At 40.5% G+C, this 14629-nt stretch overlaps 1 protein-coding gene and 1 long non-coding RNA gene across 4 annotated transcripts in view; one reads left to right on the top strand and one right to left on the bottom strand.

Moving 5' to 3' along the window:
- Nucleotides 1-6576, top strand: part of TMTC4 (transmembrane O-mannosyltransferase targeting cadherins 4) — a 61947-nt gene extending 55371 nt beyond the window's left edge. Inside the window, exons 17-18 of the mRNA XM_029072725.2 lie at nucleotides 3072-3141; nucleotides 4635-6576. Of these exons, the coding sequence (XP_028928558.1) occupies nucleotides 3072-3141; nucleotides 4635-4792 (228 nt within the window). The 3' untranslated portion in view covers nucleotides 4793-6576. The remainder of the gene's footprint in view (nucleotides 1-3071; nucleotides 3142-4634) is intronic.
- Nucleotides 1-14629, bottom strand: part of LOC107547860 — a 40972-nt gene that overhangs the window by 18920 nt on the left and 7423 nt on the right. The window contains exons 4-5 of one of the 3 annotated variants that reach the window (XR_003762299.2): nucleotides 7443-7515; nucleotides 1313-1827 (exon numbers count right to left, since the gene is read on the bottom strand). This is a non-coding gene — a long non-coding RNA (uncharacterized LOC107547860). Of the gene's footprint in view, nucleotides 1-1312; nucleotides 1828-4973; nucleotides 5265-7442; nucleotides 7516-14629 lie in introns of those variants that run through there. The other 2 variants (XR_003762300.2, XR_005660493.1) reach the window with 2 other exon arrangements.

Below are 14629 nucleotides of genomic sequence, written 5' to 3'. Positions count from 1 at the left end.
CACAGGGCAGATCCTCTATTTGCTTCGTGGAGTAATTTCACAAAAACAAATCTGTAGGTAACAAGATATCACCTCTCATCGGAATTCACTACCAGTACTCCAACCTGAAAGGGGAATAGAAACCGAAGGAGAAGGCCGGGCAATTTACAAGCCATGAGAAGAAAATGCCCTACTTAATGGTAGTGTCCTCATTTTCTGTAATGGGCTAGTTGAGAAGGAAAAAGCCAAGTGCAGTAATGGACATACTGTCAGAAATGCTTCCCAGATGGCTTAGCAGTGTCTCAAACAGCTGCGTCTCTCCAGCACAAAGGTGTGTGATTTTGCTTGTAAATGAGCCAAAGCTTTGGTTTTGTTTGTGACGTGGTATCTTTCACAGAGAAAAAGAAATTTCTGTGAGTGAATTGCCTTGTTCCCACTGTTTCTAGGTTTCTCCCCATCTGAGGTAAGGTTTAGAGGAGACGGTTAACTTGGGAGATTTCTAAGAATCCTACTTTTAAAGTTCAATCTGAAAAAATGAAAAAAGCACAGGATGTTACCTTGGGGATTAGTACCTTGTGAATGCGAAGCAGGTGAACTAAGAATTCAGCATGTTTGGATTTAATTTCCTAATAAATGAGAGGATTTCCTGCGGGCCCAGGGACCTTTCAAACTGCTATTAGTCTTTCACAATTTGCAGTTGTAGTTGTTTGCTCTCCTTCATGGCAATATTACAAATGTTATTTTTTTTGTAACTGGTGTATAGTTACTACCATTTTCTAATCCCTTTAGCGTGCCTTTATTTTTCTCATATGACAGCATGTTGGGAACTCATTTTTATTAGGGGAGAAAGGAAAGAAAAAATGCTAGTATAAGAATAATAATAATGGTACTTGTTAAGCATTTACTGTGTGTCAAGCACTGTTCTAAGCACTGGGGTAGATTCAAGTTCACCAGGGTGGAAACGGTCCCTATCCCATGTGAGGCTCATACTCTTAATCCCCATTTTACAGATGAGGTGACTGAGGCACAGAGAAATTTAGTATCTTGCCCAAGTTACACAGCAGACAAGTGGCAGAGCAGAGATTAGAACCCAGGTCCTCCTGACTCCCAGGCCTGTGGTCTGTCACTAGGACATGCTGATTCTCTCATTATGCCTTTTTGCTCCTGGGTGGAAACATCTACCCAGCTCTCTCTGTCAACCCTGAGTGTTGGCATTGCCTGGAGATTTGGCTAGCGTAAATTTTTACAGTAAATAATATTTATTGAGCACTTTCTCTGGAAAGAGTACTATGCTAGGCACTTCAGAGAGTACAGTAGAATTAGTAGACACCAAGTCAGCTGTCAAGAAATCTAGCTGGGGAGACAGTGAAAAAAAATAACCAAGTTTAAAGGTATGTACATAAGTGTTACTGGTGAGGGAAGAGTGATGAATAGCCAAGTGGTTAGAGGGTGAGAACTCAAGAGCATGGTGGATGGGGAGATGAGAGGTTAATCACAGAAGGCGTCTTGGAGGAGACGTGATTTCAGAAGGGCTTTAGAGATGGGGAGATTGGGGGGGTCTGCCCAATGTAAAGGTAGAGGGAGCTACAGGAAGGAAGAGAAAAGGCATGAGCAAGAAATATCAATAGCAAGAGAGACAAGAATGAGACACACTGCATTGCCTAACTAAAGCTAGATTTTTCTAAAATCCCAATACCTGAAAAATGGATTATCTCTGGGGTTACCTCACCTGGAACTCTGTTGACTTAGCACTTTGTTCCTCCAGATATAGTTGAAAATCCTTTTAAGATGGGTTTAAAACAGACCGCTTTCTCCCCCCCCTTTTGGGCGCACCCAAAATTGGGATACCTGGAAAAACATGTATAGGAGATACGCTATGAGAATATGGTCTAAGGAATTGTAATGAGTTCTGTGAGGAGACAAAAAATAATTCTGTTTCACTGCAGAATGCCGAGAACTAAATCATAAACACCAGGTATTTATTAAATGATGCTGAAAAAAATAGAAATTTAGAATCGAATGCCGCTCTTTCAAAATGTTGTCATCTTGCTTGAGCCTATTTATTAAGCAAACAAATTCAGTCAAGAGGTTCTGGAGGCAGTGAGGAAAGGAAACAGCAGGGGAATAGGAGAGAACGGAGAGAAGAGGGTGGACAGATGGGAGCGAAGAGAATAGGAAGGATGTGTTTTTTCTTGTTGAGAGACAAAGAGGGACTTAAAGGCCTGGAAGTAGCTGAAAACAAGGAATTAGGAAGCAGTAGAGAGGATGAAGCAATGGGGGACTAAGCATGTTAGCTGAGTTGTGAAAACACGTTGTCATCTGGGAAGTATGGGGGGTCAGAGACAGGTTAGAAGGGCAGGGGATTTACAATACTTTTCCTCAGATTCTAAAACTACAAGCCTTTGATCTCAACCAACTTTGACCTAGATTTGTCAAAATGTGACTTTCAACTTTTAGATTTGACAACAATTTGATATTGTGATGCTTTGCCCTTTAGAATAGTGGATAAGTAGGGTCTTCTAACAGCTGCTACATACTGAACTTAAATTAGTTAACCAAAAGCAAGGAGGGCAGAGGGAGTGTTTTAAGAATACTATAAAACAAAGCTTCGAACAATGCTGCACCTCAGCTGAAAGCTGGGAGTCAGGTACCACAGATAGACCAGCCTCATGCAAAGCAGTCAAGAAAAAGAGTAGCTCTTTCCCTACAGAAACTTCTGAAGGATCAGGAGATGAGGAGGCAAAAGCAAAAACAGTTAATGCTCCTGACTCTTAATACCCTTTCTCTCCTGGATGAAGCAAGAGAATGATGCTAACTTTTGCTCTTCCCTTCCAAACAGCATGGGGATTCTTGCCACATTGACTTTCCATCCTCTTTTGGCTCTTTTAGTTCCTCTGAAAATCAGTTTGGAATGTGGGAGGGTCGTGGGAGTTCTTAAGGTTCACTGGAGGAAAACGCTTAAGAATCACTGGTCTTTTCATGTATCTATAAATATATCAAAGCTATAAATATAATCTAATCTATAAAGTTAATAGCCCTTTACTCAGCATTTACAAGTACACTGAATTTTGGCATCTCATTTATTTACTTAGGAATCTGAAGCTTTATTCCTCAAGGCAATTAAATCCAATCCAAATGTTGCAAGTTACCATGGTAATTTGGGTAAGGAACTCTTTCACTTAACTTCTAATAAATTATGCTTGTTTATTAGAAAGTGCAATATTTCAAGGCGCTTGAGTATATTTCTGTATAGTCCTACAAAAATGGGAAGTAGAAAATGAATGCTTATAGATTTCTTTCCTGGTAAATTTTGTTTATTTTCCCGTGTTTTAGAAGTGTGAGAATTGTTAGTTCTTGGAATCTGGAAACCTATCTTTGACTTCCACCCTGAACATATAAGAAGATATTGATAAGTCTTTTGAGAAGTATCATGGCCTAGTGGCAAGAGCACAGTCTTAGGAGTCAAAGGGCATGGGTTCTAATCCCGTATCTGCCACTTGTCTGCTGTGTGACCTTGAGCAAGTCATTTCACTTCTCTGTGCCTCAATTACCTCATCTGTAAAATGGAGATTAAGACTGTGAGCCCCACATGGGACAACCAGATTACTTGTATCCACCCCAGCACTTAGAACAGTGCTTGGCACATAATAAGCACTTAAATTCCATAATTATTATTATGATTATTATTATTATCTGGTAGTCTCAGCTTCTCTTTTGGTACATAGAGACTACCATACTTCATCAGAGAAAAATCACCAAAAATAATAATAGAAAATGTGCTACAAATAGTTGTGAGTTTGCTCCTTCAAGGAATAGCTGTATTTTGCTATTTTCCCCAAATCTCTCAGTTCTAAACCATTTGGGAGAACAATTGATGGTGCCAGTTTTTTGCTTCTGTGGTTCCAACGTTCATTCATTGTTATATTTATTGAGTGCTTACTGTGTGCAAAGCACCATACTACGTATTCCAATCTTGCCCTTGATTCTGTCCACAGCTAGAGCTGATATTGTGCCACTGGGTGGGAGAGAAACTTTCACTGAAAATATAGGTGCTTTAAGAAGCATCTGACCTAAGTGGAAAGAGCACGGGCCCTGGAAGTCAGAGGATTTGGGTTCTAATCACAGCTGTTGTATGCTCTTGGGCAAGTCACTTAACTTCTCTGTCTCTGTGCCTCATTTATCCCATCTGGGGCGTAAATACCTATTCTCCCCCACCAGTAATCTGTGGGACAGAAATTGTGTCTGACTTATCTTATAGCCATCCCAGTTTAGCACATAGTAAGCACTTAGCAAATACCACAATCATTATTATTATTTAATGTCACCATTAAAGTAAGCAGGACTCCTAGTGGAAAGGAGAAAGGCTAAAAAGAAATTGAATTTGAATATTTTGGCCTCAGGTAGAGGCTTAAAATTCTTGGCTCTTAATACTGGGAGAAGTAAGACTAAATTAAATAGTTAGGAAGCATCATTATCAGTGAATTGTTGGGGCAAATGTATATGTTAAATGCAAGCAGAATTTTCAAAGTACTAATTATTTTCAAAGTCTATAGGCAATGCTGTTTTAATTCGCACTTTTCTGTCCTACACATGATTAAAAGGATATCACATTATTCAGGGACACTGTTAATGAAACCTATTCTTTGCTATTGCAGCTGTGCTTTACCATCGCTGGGGAAATCTTGACTTAGCCAAGAAACACTATGAAATGTCACTGAAGCTTGATCCAACTGCACCAGGGACCAGGGAGAACTACAACCTCCTAATAAGAAAACTAGAACACTTGCATAAGAAAGGCATCGGATCTTTTTAAAAGCCAGTGCATGATGCATAGCATTAAAATATTACATGGCTTATTTGAATCATGTAAGAACTCTAGGCATGGTTATTTATTTTAGGGGCTTCTTTTTAGAAAGCAGTCACAGCACCAGCAACACACACTTGAATGCTCAATGTGAGTTTTGCATTGGAAATGTATTTTTCATCGGATTCGATTAGAGTTTTTAAAACAACTGCAAAGTCATATTTTAATTAGGATGAAAAGAAATATCATGAACTATTTTTAAAGTTCAAAGAAGCAAAATCTGCAATAGTTGCGTAAGTAAAGTTGACTACCATCATTAAACTGTGTCTTTTCTTGTCTTACACTGTCGAGTCGTCTCCGACTCATAGCGACTCCATGGACGCATCTCTCCCAGAACACCTCATCTCCATCTGGTAGTGTATCCGTACCGTTTTCTTGGTAAAAATATGCAAGTGGTTTCCTATTGCCTTCTTCTGTTAAACTTGGTACATCATGACAAAGAAATGAGAAATGACTAGATTGACTTTTGGGAGTAATTTACATGAATCACAAGTCTCTGTTATATTTCAGCATTTTATTTAATTGCAGGGGGAAAAACTTGTCTTTAATCTCAAATTTGTATTTAGTATACTATGCACTGCCTTGTGATGAAATATTATTTTATAAATGCTACTTTTTCTTGGTTTTTTGAATAGCTTGCAAGCAGAAAAGATTAGATTTTCCTCATCTATACATGTCCCATATTTTTTTTTTTAGGAAGAAATCTGCTCATGCAATATCTGCAGTCTTCCTAACTTGTGTGATTATAATATGTAGGAAGTCATAGAAAATCCGTCGTAAACTGTTTGTGTCAGTGTGAAAACTCACTCCACCTTTGAGGAATGCAGGTTTCCTTTCCGACCATGATTTTAAGATCAGTAACAATGTTTAAAGTTTACAGTTGTACTGTTTTGTGTAACTTAGCACTCTGTGCACATTAGGCTTGTTGCTATTACTGTGTCAGTAGTTCATTAACATAACACGGAGACCTTAATTATTACCATTTATCACTCTACCACAATGAGTTTCTTGTTGTGTAAAGCTCATCTCTGAACCAAAGGACAACTGTACTATATAAGGCTAGTGAACTGCTGATCCAGAAACGACAGAGCACCGTGAGATTCCGTATTTGTGATACGCAGTACTCTCGGCCATGAACTTTAAACAATTTCTGTAACCTGTTTTTCCCTGTAATATGAAAACATTTTAACGTCACTTGGGAGTGCACCCAGTGTGATGGTCACTGCATACCACCTAAGCCCTCTGTCCCATAAGACAACTGTAATTATGTTTATCCATGAATTCTTTCAGGAACCTTAGCTCCAGAATTGTAAACTGTTATATGATAGCCCTTGAATGAAGACTGCAAACTCCCTTTTCCCTATAGTATTTTTTACCTTTTTAAAATTGTTTTGCCTAGCATCAAGAGGGCTGCAAACAGAAGTATGAATAGCGGGTTTTTAAACAGTTTTATAACCTATGCATCTGCTTTGAAAGTTGTGTATCTGAATGATTACAGGCACTGATTTTCCAAATCTGCACGAAACATTTTTCACCCAAAAAGAATCGACATTTTTTTTTTGGTTTTGTGATGGTGAGAGAATTGAAATGTCTTTTTATGTGCTTTTGACACAGAATGTAGCCGTCCTCATGGGTATGTACTGTTTTGGTTTTTCTATTACCTTTTGTATGCTGTCGGCCTACTGGTTTACTCAGCTCTGTAAATCCTTACTTATTAAAGTCCTTTCACAAACCTTGTGCGGATAAGTCTTTCTAACTTTAAGACCTTAGAGGACCTCTCTATTGACTTAACTGCAGCTTTCTGTCTGACTTACCTTTGTCATTCTCTATAACTTGAGTGTGAAGCTTTTGTTGTCATGACACTGCTGTATGATTACGACTGTGCTTTCAAGACATATACAGAGGAAAGCATGCAGGTGGTTATGAATTGCTTCTAAGAATCAAGAGAGTGATAAAATTGAAGCAGGCTGAGGTTAATTCCGGCTCCATTAGGGAAGCCATACACATGGCCAAGAATTTTCACTGCCAGGGGAGAACTTAATACTTTTTTATGATACTTGGTAAGCACTTACTGAGGATTTAATCCTTACTTTACATGTGATGTAACTGAGGCCCAGAGAAATGAAGCGACTTCCCCATGGTCACACTGCAGACAAATGGAATCCAGGTCCTCTGACCTCCAGGCTTGTGCTCTTTCCACTAAGCATTTTTGTTACTTTTGCTGCTTCTACATAATTCACTTGGTAATACCTTTATAATAATAATGTTGGTATTTGTTAAGTGCTTACTATGTGCAGAGCACTGTTCTAAGCACTGGGGTAGATACAGCATAATCAGGTTGTCCCACATGAGGCTCACCGTCTTAATCCCCATTTTCCAGATGAGGTCACTGAGGCACAGAGAAGTTAAGTGACTTGCCCACAGCCACACAACTGACAAGTGGCAGAGCAGGGATTTGAACCCATGACCTCTGACTCCCAAGCCCATGCTCTTTCCACTGAGCCACGCTGAATGCACACAGATAAAGTAAATCAATAAGGCGAGCATGGCTTTGGGTAGAATCAAATAACTTGATGAAAATAGACCAGTAAATTCTTACCAAATTCAAGGGCATCCCAGTTCTGCAATGATGCAGCCTTCTCTGCAGGCCATGGAGGTTTCATCAGTTTAACCTATAAGACACATTTTGTGAATTGTTGGTTCAGTAGCATTGCAAAATCTATTTTTTTAAGTTACATATCTTACTAGCTGCCCCAGTTTCTTCGAATTGTACTTTCCAAGCACTTCGCACAGTGCTCTGCACACAGTAAGTGCTCAATAAATATGATTGAATGAATGAATATTAATTAATTCTTGCATTAAAACAACTTGTTTCTCAATCAAGTGTATTTATTGAGTGCTTACTATGGGGAGAGGACTTTACTTAGCACTCGGTCGGGTATAACATAACAGAGTTGGTAGACCTGTTCCCTCCCCACAGTTAGTTTTCAGTCTAGAGGGGATGGCAGACATTAATACAAATTATGAATATGTACACAAATGCCATGGCGCTGAGGGCTTTTATGGCCATCCCCTCTCATCTTTCCCTTTCTCTCCTGCCAGCTCAATCAATCCATCAGTTGACCATATTTATTGAGTGTTTACTGTCTCCAGAGCATTGTCCTAAGTGCTTGAGAGAACACAATATAAAAGTTAACAGACCCATTCCCTGCCCACAGTGAGCTTACAATTCCCAATTCCCAAGTCTTGCTATGGACATGTCAAACCTTTTAGTAGGGAACGGCTACTTCGTTAGCAGATACTAAGACAACAGTTTAATAGCCAAACTTCCTGAGATTTGTCTATTTTCCTTCCCCACACTGGCAAACCTCTTTTATAAAATATTTTAACAACAGAACTCTGTACTTTTGAAAACATATTTGAGGCACAGACTTTTACTTTGGAAGGGACAAAATGCTAGTTGAAACATTTAGATGAAGTATCACCATTCAATTCAAAGATCTTACATTTTTAAGGAAGTAAGGAGAATCCCATTAAAAAAACATAAAACCTGCAAAGTTCTATGGTTTAAATTATGTAGAATAAGTAGGATTTCTTTTAAAACGATTTTTTAAGTGATGCAGTTGCCAACAAAATATGCATCACTGAAAACTGCATTAATGAATCCATTATTTACCTACCTTCAATTCAGAACCATTTATTAGCCTAATTTTAAGAACATTTGGCCACCAAAATATTGAGGTGGCCATTTAGTGGCCCCAACAAAATATCCTTTGTGAATTACTGTCCTGAGAGTGATTGGTCTGAAAAATAACTGTCAAAGTAGGAGGAAGTAGGATTTAATACCTTTTTTACAGTGGAGGAAACTGAAGCACTTTCCATTTGCAAATGATTTTAGTGTTCTGTCTCCCCACAAGACTGTAAACTCATCTAGAGCAGGAATTGTGTCAACTAAATCCAAGCCTGTAGTACAGTGTTCTGCATACAGTATGAGCTCAGTAAATACTATTAACTGATTGATGAAGAAAGTAATAGGTTACAAATAGCAAATATATCAGCACAATAAAGAACTTCTTTAAAGTATACAGATTGTAGCACAGACTGTTGGTCATGACTAGATTGTAAGCTCACCGTGGGCAGGGAACATGTCGGCTAACTCTGCTGTACTTTCCCAAGTGCTTTGTACACTTTCCTAAGTGCTCTGCACATAGTAAGCACTCAATAAATACCATTGATGATAGGCTTTCAGGCTACATGGAAACCTTTGGAAAAGTCCCACCTGCGCTTTTAATTAAATGGCTCCGAGGGTTCTAGGAATTTTAAAAACAGACTTGATCCCATTTTGCTAAATTTCTGTGATCACATCAAACTTCGGGGCAATTTTGTTTAGCGTGGAAAATGGGCAATTTCAACTTTTTATGACAGCAGATAAAGCACTGAAAGAAAATGTTGTGATTGTCACGTTCGTTTAAAGGGTACTGAAATATAACTTGAAAGAGGAGAGAAAATTACTTCATTAAAACTGCTCATTTTGACAGTCATCGGCTATGGTTTCAAGAACAAACACTTTTTAAAGGCCCGCAATCTGCACCTTAATGATGGAATCGGGAACTTTTCATTGTAACTTGTGCTTGTAACTTTGAGTCTTTTCATCTACACCACCCAGAATTTTGGCCACGGTGCTTCTTCTTTCCAGAGAAATGAATACATGGCCTATATTAAGCTAAATTCCTATTATCTTATTGGGTGTCTTTTACTAAGCCTTCCAGTTTAGTGAACTTCCAGCTGTTTTCAAAGTGGGTGTCCCCTTAAGTCTGGGTTTAAGTAAAGTGATTTACTGATTAAGATGCCTCCCAAGCAAAGTGGCTGCTTTACTACACAAGTATGAAATTTCTTCCTCAAATCTTTTCAGTGGAAGCAATTTTAGAGAGGTGCAGGAGAGGCGTGAATTAAAATAAACCATGAAAAGTTTTCAAAAATCATTAGACCCTGGAAAGGGTGGCTATGCCTGCCACGATCAATTTATCTCCTCTCTCTCCTAACATCAATCAATCAATGGCATTTATTGAGCACTTTCTATGTGCAGGACACGGTACTAAGCGCTTGGAGAAGTATAATAGAGTTGGTAGATGGGCTCCCTGTCCTCGAGAAACTTACAGACTACAGGGGAAGACAAACTTTAAAATGAATTACAGAGAGGGGAAATAGTAGAATTTAACGACATGTATGTGAGTGCTATGGGGTTGGGGTATCAAAGTGTTCAAGTGAAGACAAACTTTAAAATGAATTACAGATAAGGAAAATGGTAGAATTTAACGATATGTGAGTGCTGTGAGGCTGGGGTATCAAAGTGTTCAAGGGTACACAGCCAAGTACCCAGTCAACACAGAGGGGAGGATGGGTAGGGGAAATGAAGGCTTAGGGAAGACCACTTGAAGGAAGTGGGATTTTAGGAGGGTTTTAGAGTTGGGGGTCCGGTAACTAGTCAGGATGGCATCCTACCCTTTCTTATCACTATTACTAGGGATATTACTAGGCCTGCGTATTGTCTTGCAAACAAACTCAAACTTCTTTTATAAGGCAGAGCTAAGGGACTGAGTTTTGGTCTAGGAATTCTCCCTCAGGAGATTACATTTTCCAGAGGGCAAAGGATAATTTCTATTCTTAATCAGCAACTGGAAATAAAACCTCCCTAAAGGCCCTTCTCTGCACTTCCTTTCTACTCAAGGGTGGGAGGTGTAGTGGCCTATTTTTTCTCGGGCTCTGGCTTTCTGCTGCTGCCTTGACTCTGCTTCTCAGATCTTCCCCTGATGCCTGGGTGTGTCTGCTGGCCAGAGTGTCTTCGCCTCTGGGAATTAGCCTTTCCACGTGAGGAGTAATCATTTAATTACTTGATTCAATTTGTAACATTTTTTAATGGTATTTGTTACGCACTTACTATGTCCCAGGCACCGTATTAAGCACTGGGGTAGATTCAAGGTAACCTGATTGAACGCAGCCCATGTCCCATATGGGACTCAGGGTATTGAATCCCCATTTTACAGGCCAACACTTCTTCTTTTAATGACTGGATTGAAATTTACTCACTTCAAGAACAGTTTTGCCCCAGGACTTTTGTTTACAGTAGGAGCAAAATTTTACTTTCGGGTCCCTCAGCAGGAAGGGGAATTTGAAAGCAGGGGCAAAGACCACAATCTGGGGAGTTTTAATCCAGAAGTTTAACAGTGCCAGATGACTAATGACACAAGCCATGAATGCAGGTGGAAGGACATTTTTGGAGCTGATCTCAAGAACTGTGATGCCCAGATTGTCCCTAAAAAGTTCCATCCTGGCTGAGAGAAGACCTTTTAAAGCCTGTCGCAAATGATTCATCATGCAATCTCCTTTCTCTTTGCTTAGGCTTCCCTGATTTCATTCTCTGTAGACAAGTAGACCCAATACCTCATTTTATAGCCTCCCAAAGATAATATTATTTCCAGAGGATTCTTAGCTGATAGAAAGCTTTAAAGACTGGTGTATTTAAAATAAAACTTTAAGGCTACCCATTCTAGCCTATTGGTCAGATGCCCCCTTTAAGGTGCTATCTAGTCTCTTGGCCAGATGTACCCTTTGAGGTTTACGGTTTTTAGTAACTAGAAATATTAGGGATAATAGATTAAGCTACCATCAGTGTTGATTCCCAAATTTACATCCCCAGCCCTGATCTCTCTCCATCTCTGCAGTCTTGCATTTCCTCTTCCCTCCAGGACATCTCGACTTAGATGTGCTGCCAAAACTTCAAACCTGACATGTCCAAAACAGAACTCCTTGTCTCCCCACCTAAACCCTGGCCTCCTCCTGACTTTCTCATCACTGTAGACAGGACCACCACCCTGTAACCTTGGCCTTATCCTCGACTCTTCTCTCTCATTCAACCCACAAGCATGTCAGTTCAACCTTCATAACATGACTGAAATCTGCCCTTTCCTCTCCATCCAAACTGCTATCATGTTAATCCAAGCATTTATCCTATCCCGCCGTGATTACTCCATCAGCCCCCTTGCTGACCTATTTCCAGTCTCTCCCCACTCCAGTCCGTACTTCACTTGGATGCTCAGATCATTTTCTACAAAACCATTCATCCCATATTTCCCCACTCCTCAAGAAACCGCCAGTGGTTGCCCATCTACCTCCGCATCAAGCAGAAACTCCATATGCTCAGCTTTACAGCACTCAATCATCATTGCCCCTCTTACCTTACCTCGCTGATCTCCCGCTACAACCCAGCCTGCACACTTCACTCCTCTAATACTAACCTACTGACTGTTCCTCCATCTCGTCTATCTTGCAATCAGCCCCTCGCCCACATCCTGCCTCTGGCCTGGAACGTCTTCCTTCTTCACATCCAAAAGACGATCACTCTCTCCACCTTCAAAACCTAAGCAGCATGGCTCAGTGGAAAGAGCATGGGTTTGGGAGTCAGAGGTCATAGCTTCTAATCCTGACTCCGTCGCTTGTCAGCTGTAAGACTTTGGGCAATGTACTTCACTTCTCTGTGTCTCAGTTCCCTCATCTGTAAAATGGGGATGAACACTGTGGGCCCCATGTAGGACAACTGATCACCTTGTATCCCTCCCCAGTGCTTAGAACAGTGCTTTGCACATAGTAAGCACCTAACAAATACCATCACTATTATTAAAAGCACATCTCCTCCAAAAAGCCTCCCCTGAATAAGCCTTCATTTCCTCTTCTTCCACTCCTTTCTGCATTACCCTTGCACTTGGATTTCTACCTTTCACCCTCCCTAAGTCCCACAGCACTTACTTACATATCCATATTTATGCATTTACATTAACGTCTGTCTCCCCGTCTAGACCGTAAGCTTGTTGTGGGCAGGAGACGTGCCTAATAATAATAATAATTGTGCCAATTCCCATTTTTCAGATGAGGTAATTGAAGCGCAGAGAAGTGAAGTGCCTTGGCCAAGGTCACACAGCAGACAAGTGGCGGATCTGGGATTAGAACCTTCCGACTCCCATGCCCGTGCTCTATCCACTATGCCAGCTACTTTGTTATATTGTCCTCTCCCAAGCGCTTATTGCAGAACTCTCCACCAGTAAGCACTCAATAAATTGGATGGATGGATGGATGGATGGATGGATGGATGGATGGATGGATGGATGGATGGATGGATGGATAATTCCTTGTAGTTTTCCAAGCAAATGAAACTCTGGTAGTTTATTTTGGTTTTGTTTCTTTCTCTCTAAATTTCTGAACAGCAGATATTGCCTCCTGTCAAACAGAGCTAGCGTATATTGATTACTGTGAGCCCTGTGGCCTTGGGGTGAGCCTCTGGACTCCACTACCTTGGAGGGGCAGATGATTAATGCGTCTACCGGGAGGTTGAGGACCACTAGGGAGTGCCAAATTGTTACAGTTCTCTCAATAGTCATTTCTTTCAACTGATTTCAAAGAGATGGCCCAAGACCTACTTCTTTATCACTACTGTTGGGACACCTGATTTATCCTCAGACCCTGTCCACATCAGGGCTTATCACATCACAAAAGGCTGCAGTATGTTCACCCCTAATCTCCCAAGCTATCCAGATTTCATTACACAGCCCATCTGTTTGTCTACAGTTCAGACATTTACAAAGGAAAAGGGTAAAACCCATGAAAATCGCCTGAGCTGATTTTCAAAATGGACACTAAAAGTATCAGCCTATATATATATATCAAAAGGCGTAAAACTAAGCCCAAGTTCTTTAGAACATGAATTTTAAGAATAACCAAACTTACATCAGCAAATGTATTTCCTTAATACATCTTCTTTGTCATGTGGGACCTGAATAGCAAGAGTTTGCTGGAAAAATGAAGACTAGTAGCTCTGTGACTTACAAATGTGGAAAACGACACCAAGACCTCTAGGCTCTTTTCAGCTGTCTTACCAAAGCATTTGACGGCAAAAATACCGGAATCTGGTGACTTCTAGGCAAATGACTGTCCTGAGAAAGCTATCAATGGCATTAGACAGAGTTAAAGGTCTGACCCTTTTCCCAGAGATGGAGCTAAATAGGGCTGGGAGGTAGATCCAGTCTTACTCAACCCATTTCGGGCTGTCATGTTTTAGGGATTCACCAAAGGACCGAAAACCTGGTGGCACTGGTAAACTCTTCTCATTCAACTAGTTATGAGCACCCTTTCAAAGCAGCGTGGTCTAGCGGAGACAGCAGGGGCCTGGGAGTCGGAAGGCCTAGGTTCAAACCCTGGCTCCACCACCTGTCTGCTGTGGGACTTGGGCAAATCATTTAACTTCTCTGTGCCTCAGTTACCTCATCTGTAAAATAAAGATTAAGGCTGGGAGCCCCATGTGGGACAGGGAATGTGTCCAACCTCATTGACATTGTGTCTACCTCAGCACTTCGTACAATGTCTGGCACACGGTAAGTGCTTATCAAATGCCAGAAAAAATAATCTTGTAGGTAGTTTTTCAGGAAGTGTTATGTGCTGAAGATTATACTTCTAAGGAGCATATACAAGAAGACATATAAAATGGGGGTCAAGATTGTGTGCCCCATATGGGACAACCTAATTACCTTGTATCCACCCCCACCAGTGCTTAGAACAGTGCTTGGCACATAGTAAGCGCTTAACAAATGCCCTTATTATTATTATGCAAATAATTTTGAATCCATCCACACTACTGACTACAAGCCTAGAGAAAACTGATGTTGTTCTATACCCAAGGAGAAGTAGCATGGCCTAGTGGAAAGAGCATGGGCCTGGGAGTCAGAGTACCCGCGTTCT

The sequence above is a fragment of the Ornithorhynchus anatinus genome, chromosome 10 (genome assembly GCF_004115215.2).
Source record: "Ornithorhynchus anatinus isolate Pmale09 chromosome 10, mOrnAna1.pri.v4, whole genome shotgun sequence".
Lineage (NCBI taxonomy): Eukaryota > Metazoa > Chordata > Mammalia > Monotremata > Ornithorhynchidae > Ornithorhynchus > Ornithorhynchus anatinus.
The sequence above is the reverse complement of the archived record's forward strand: the minus strand, read 5'-3'. Positions and strand labels throughout refer to the sequence as shown.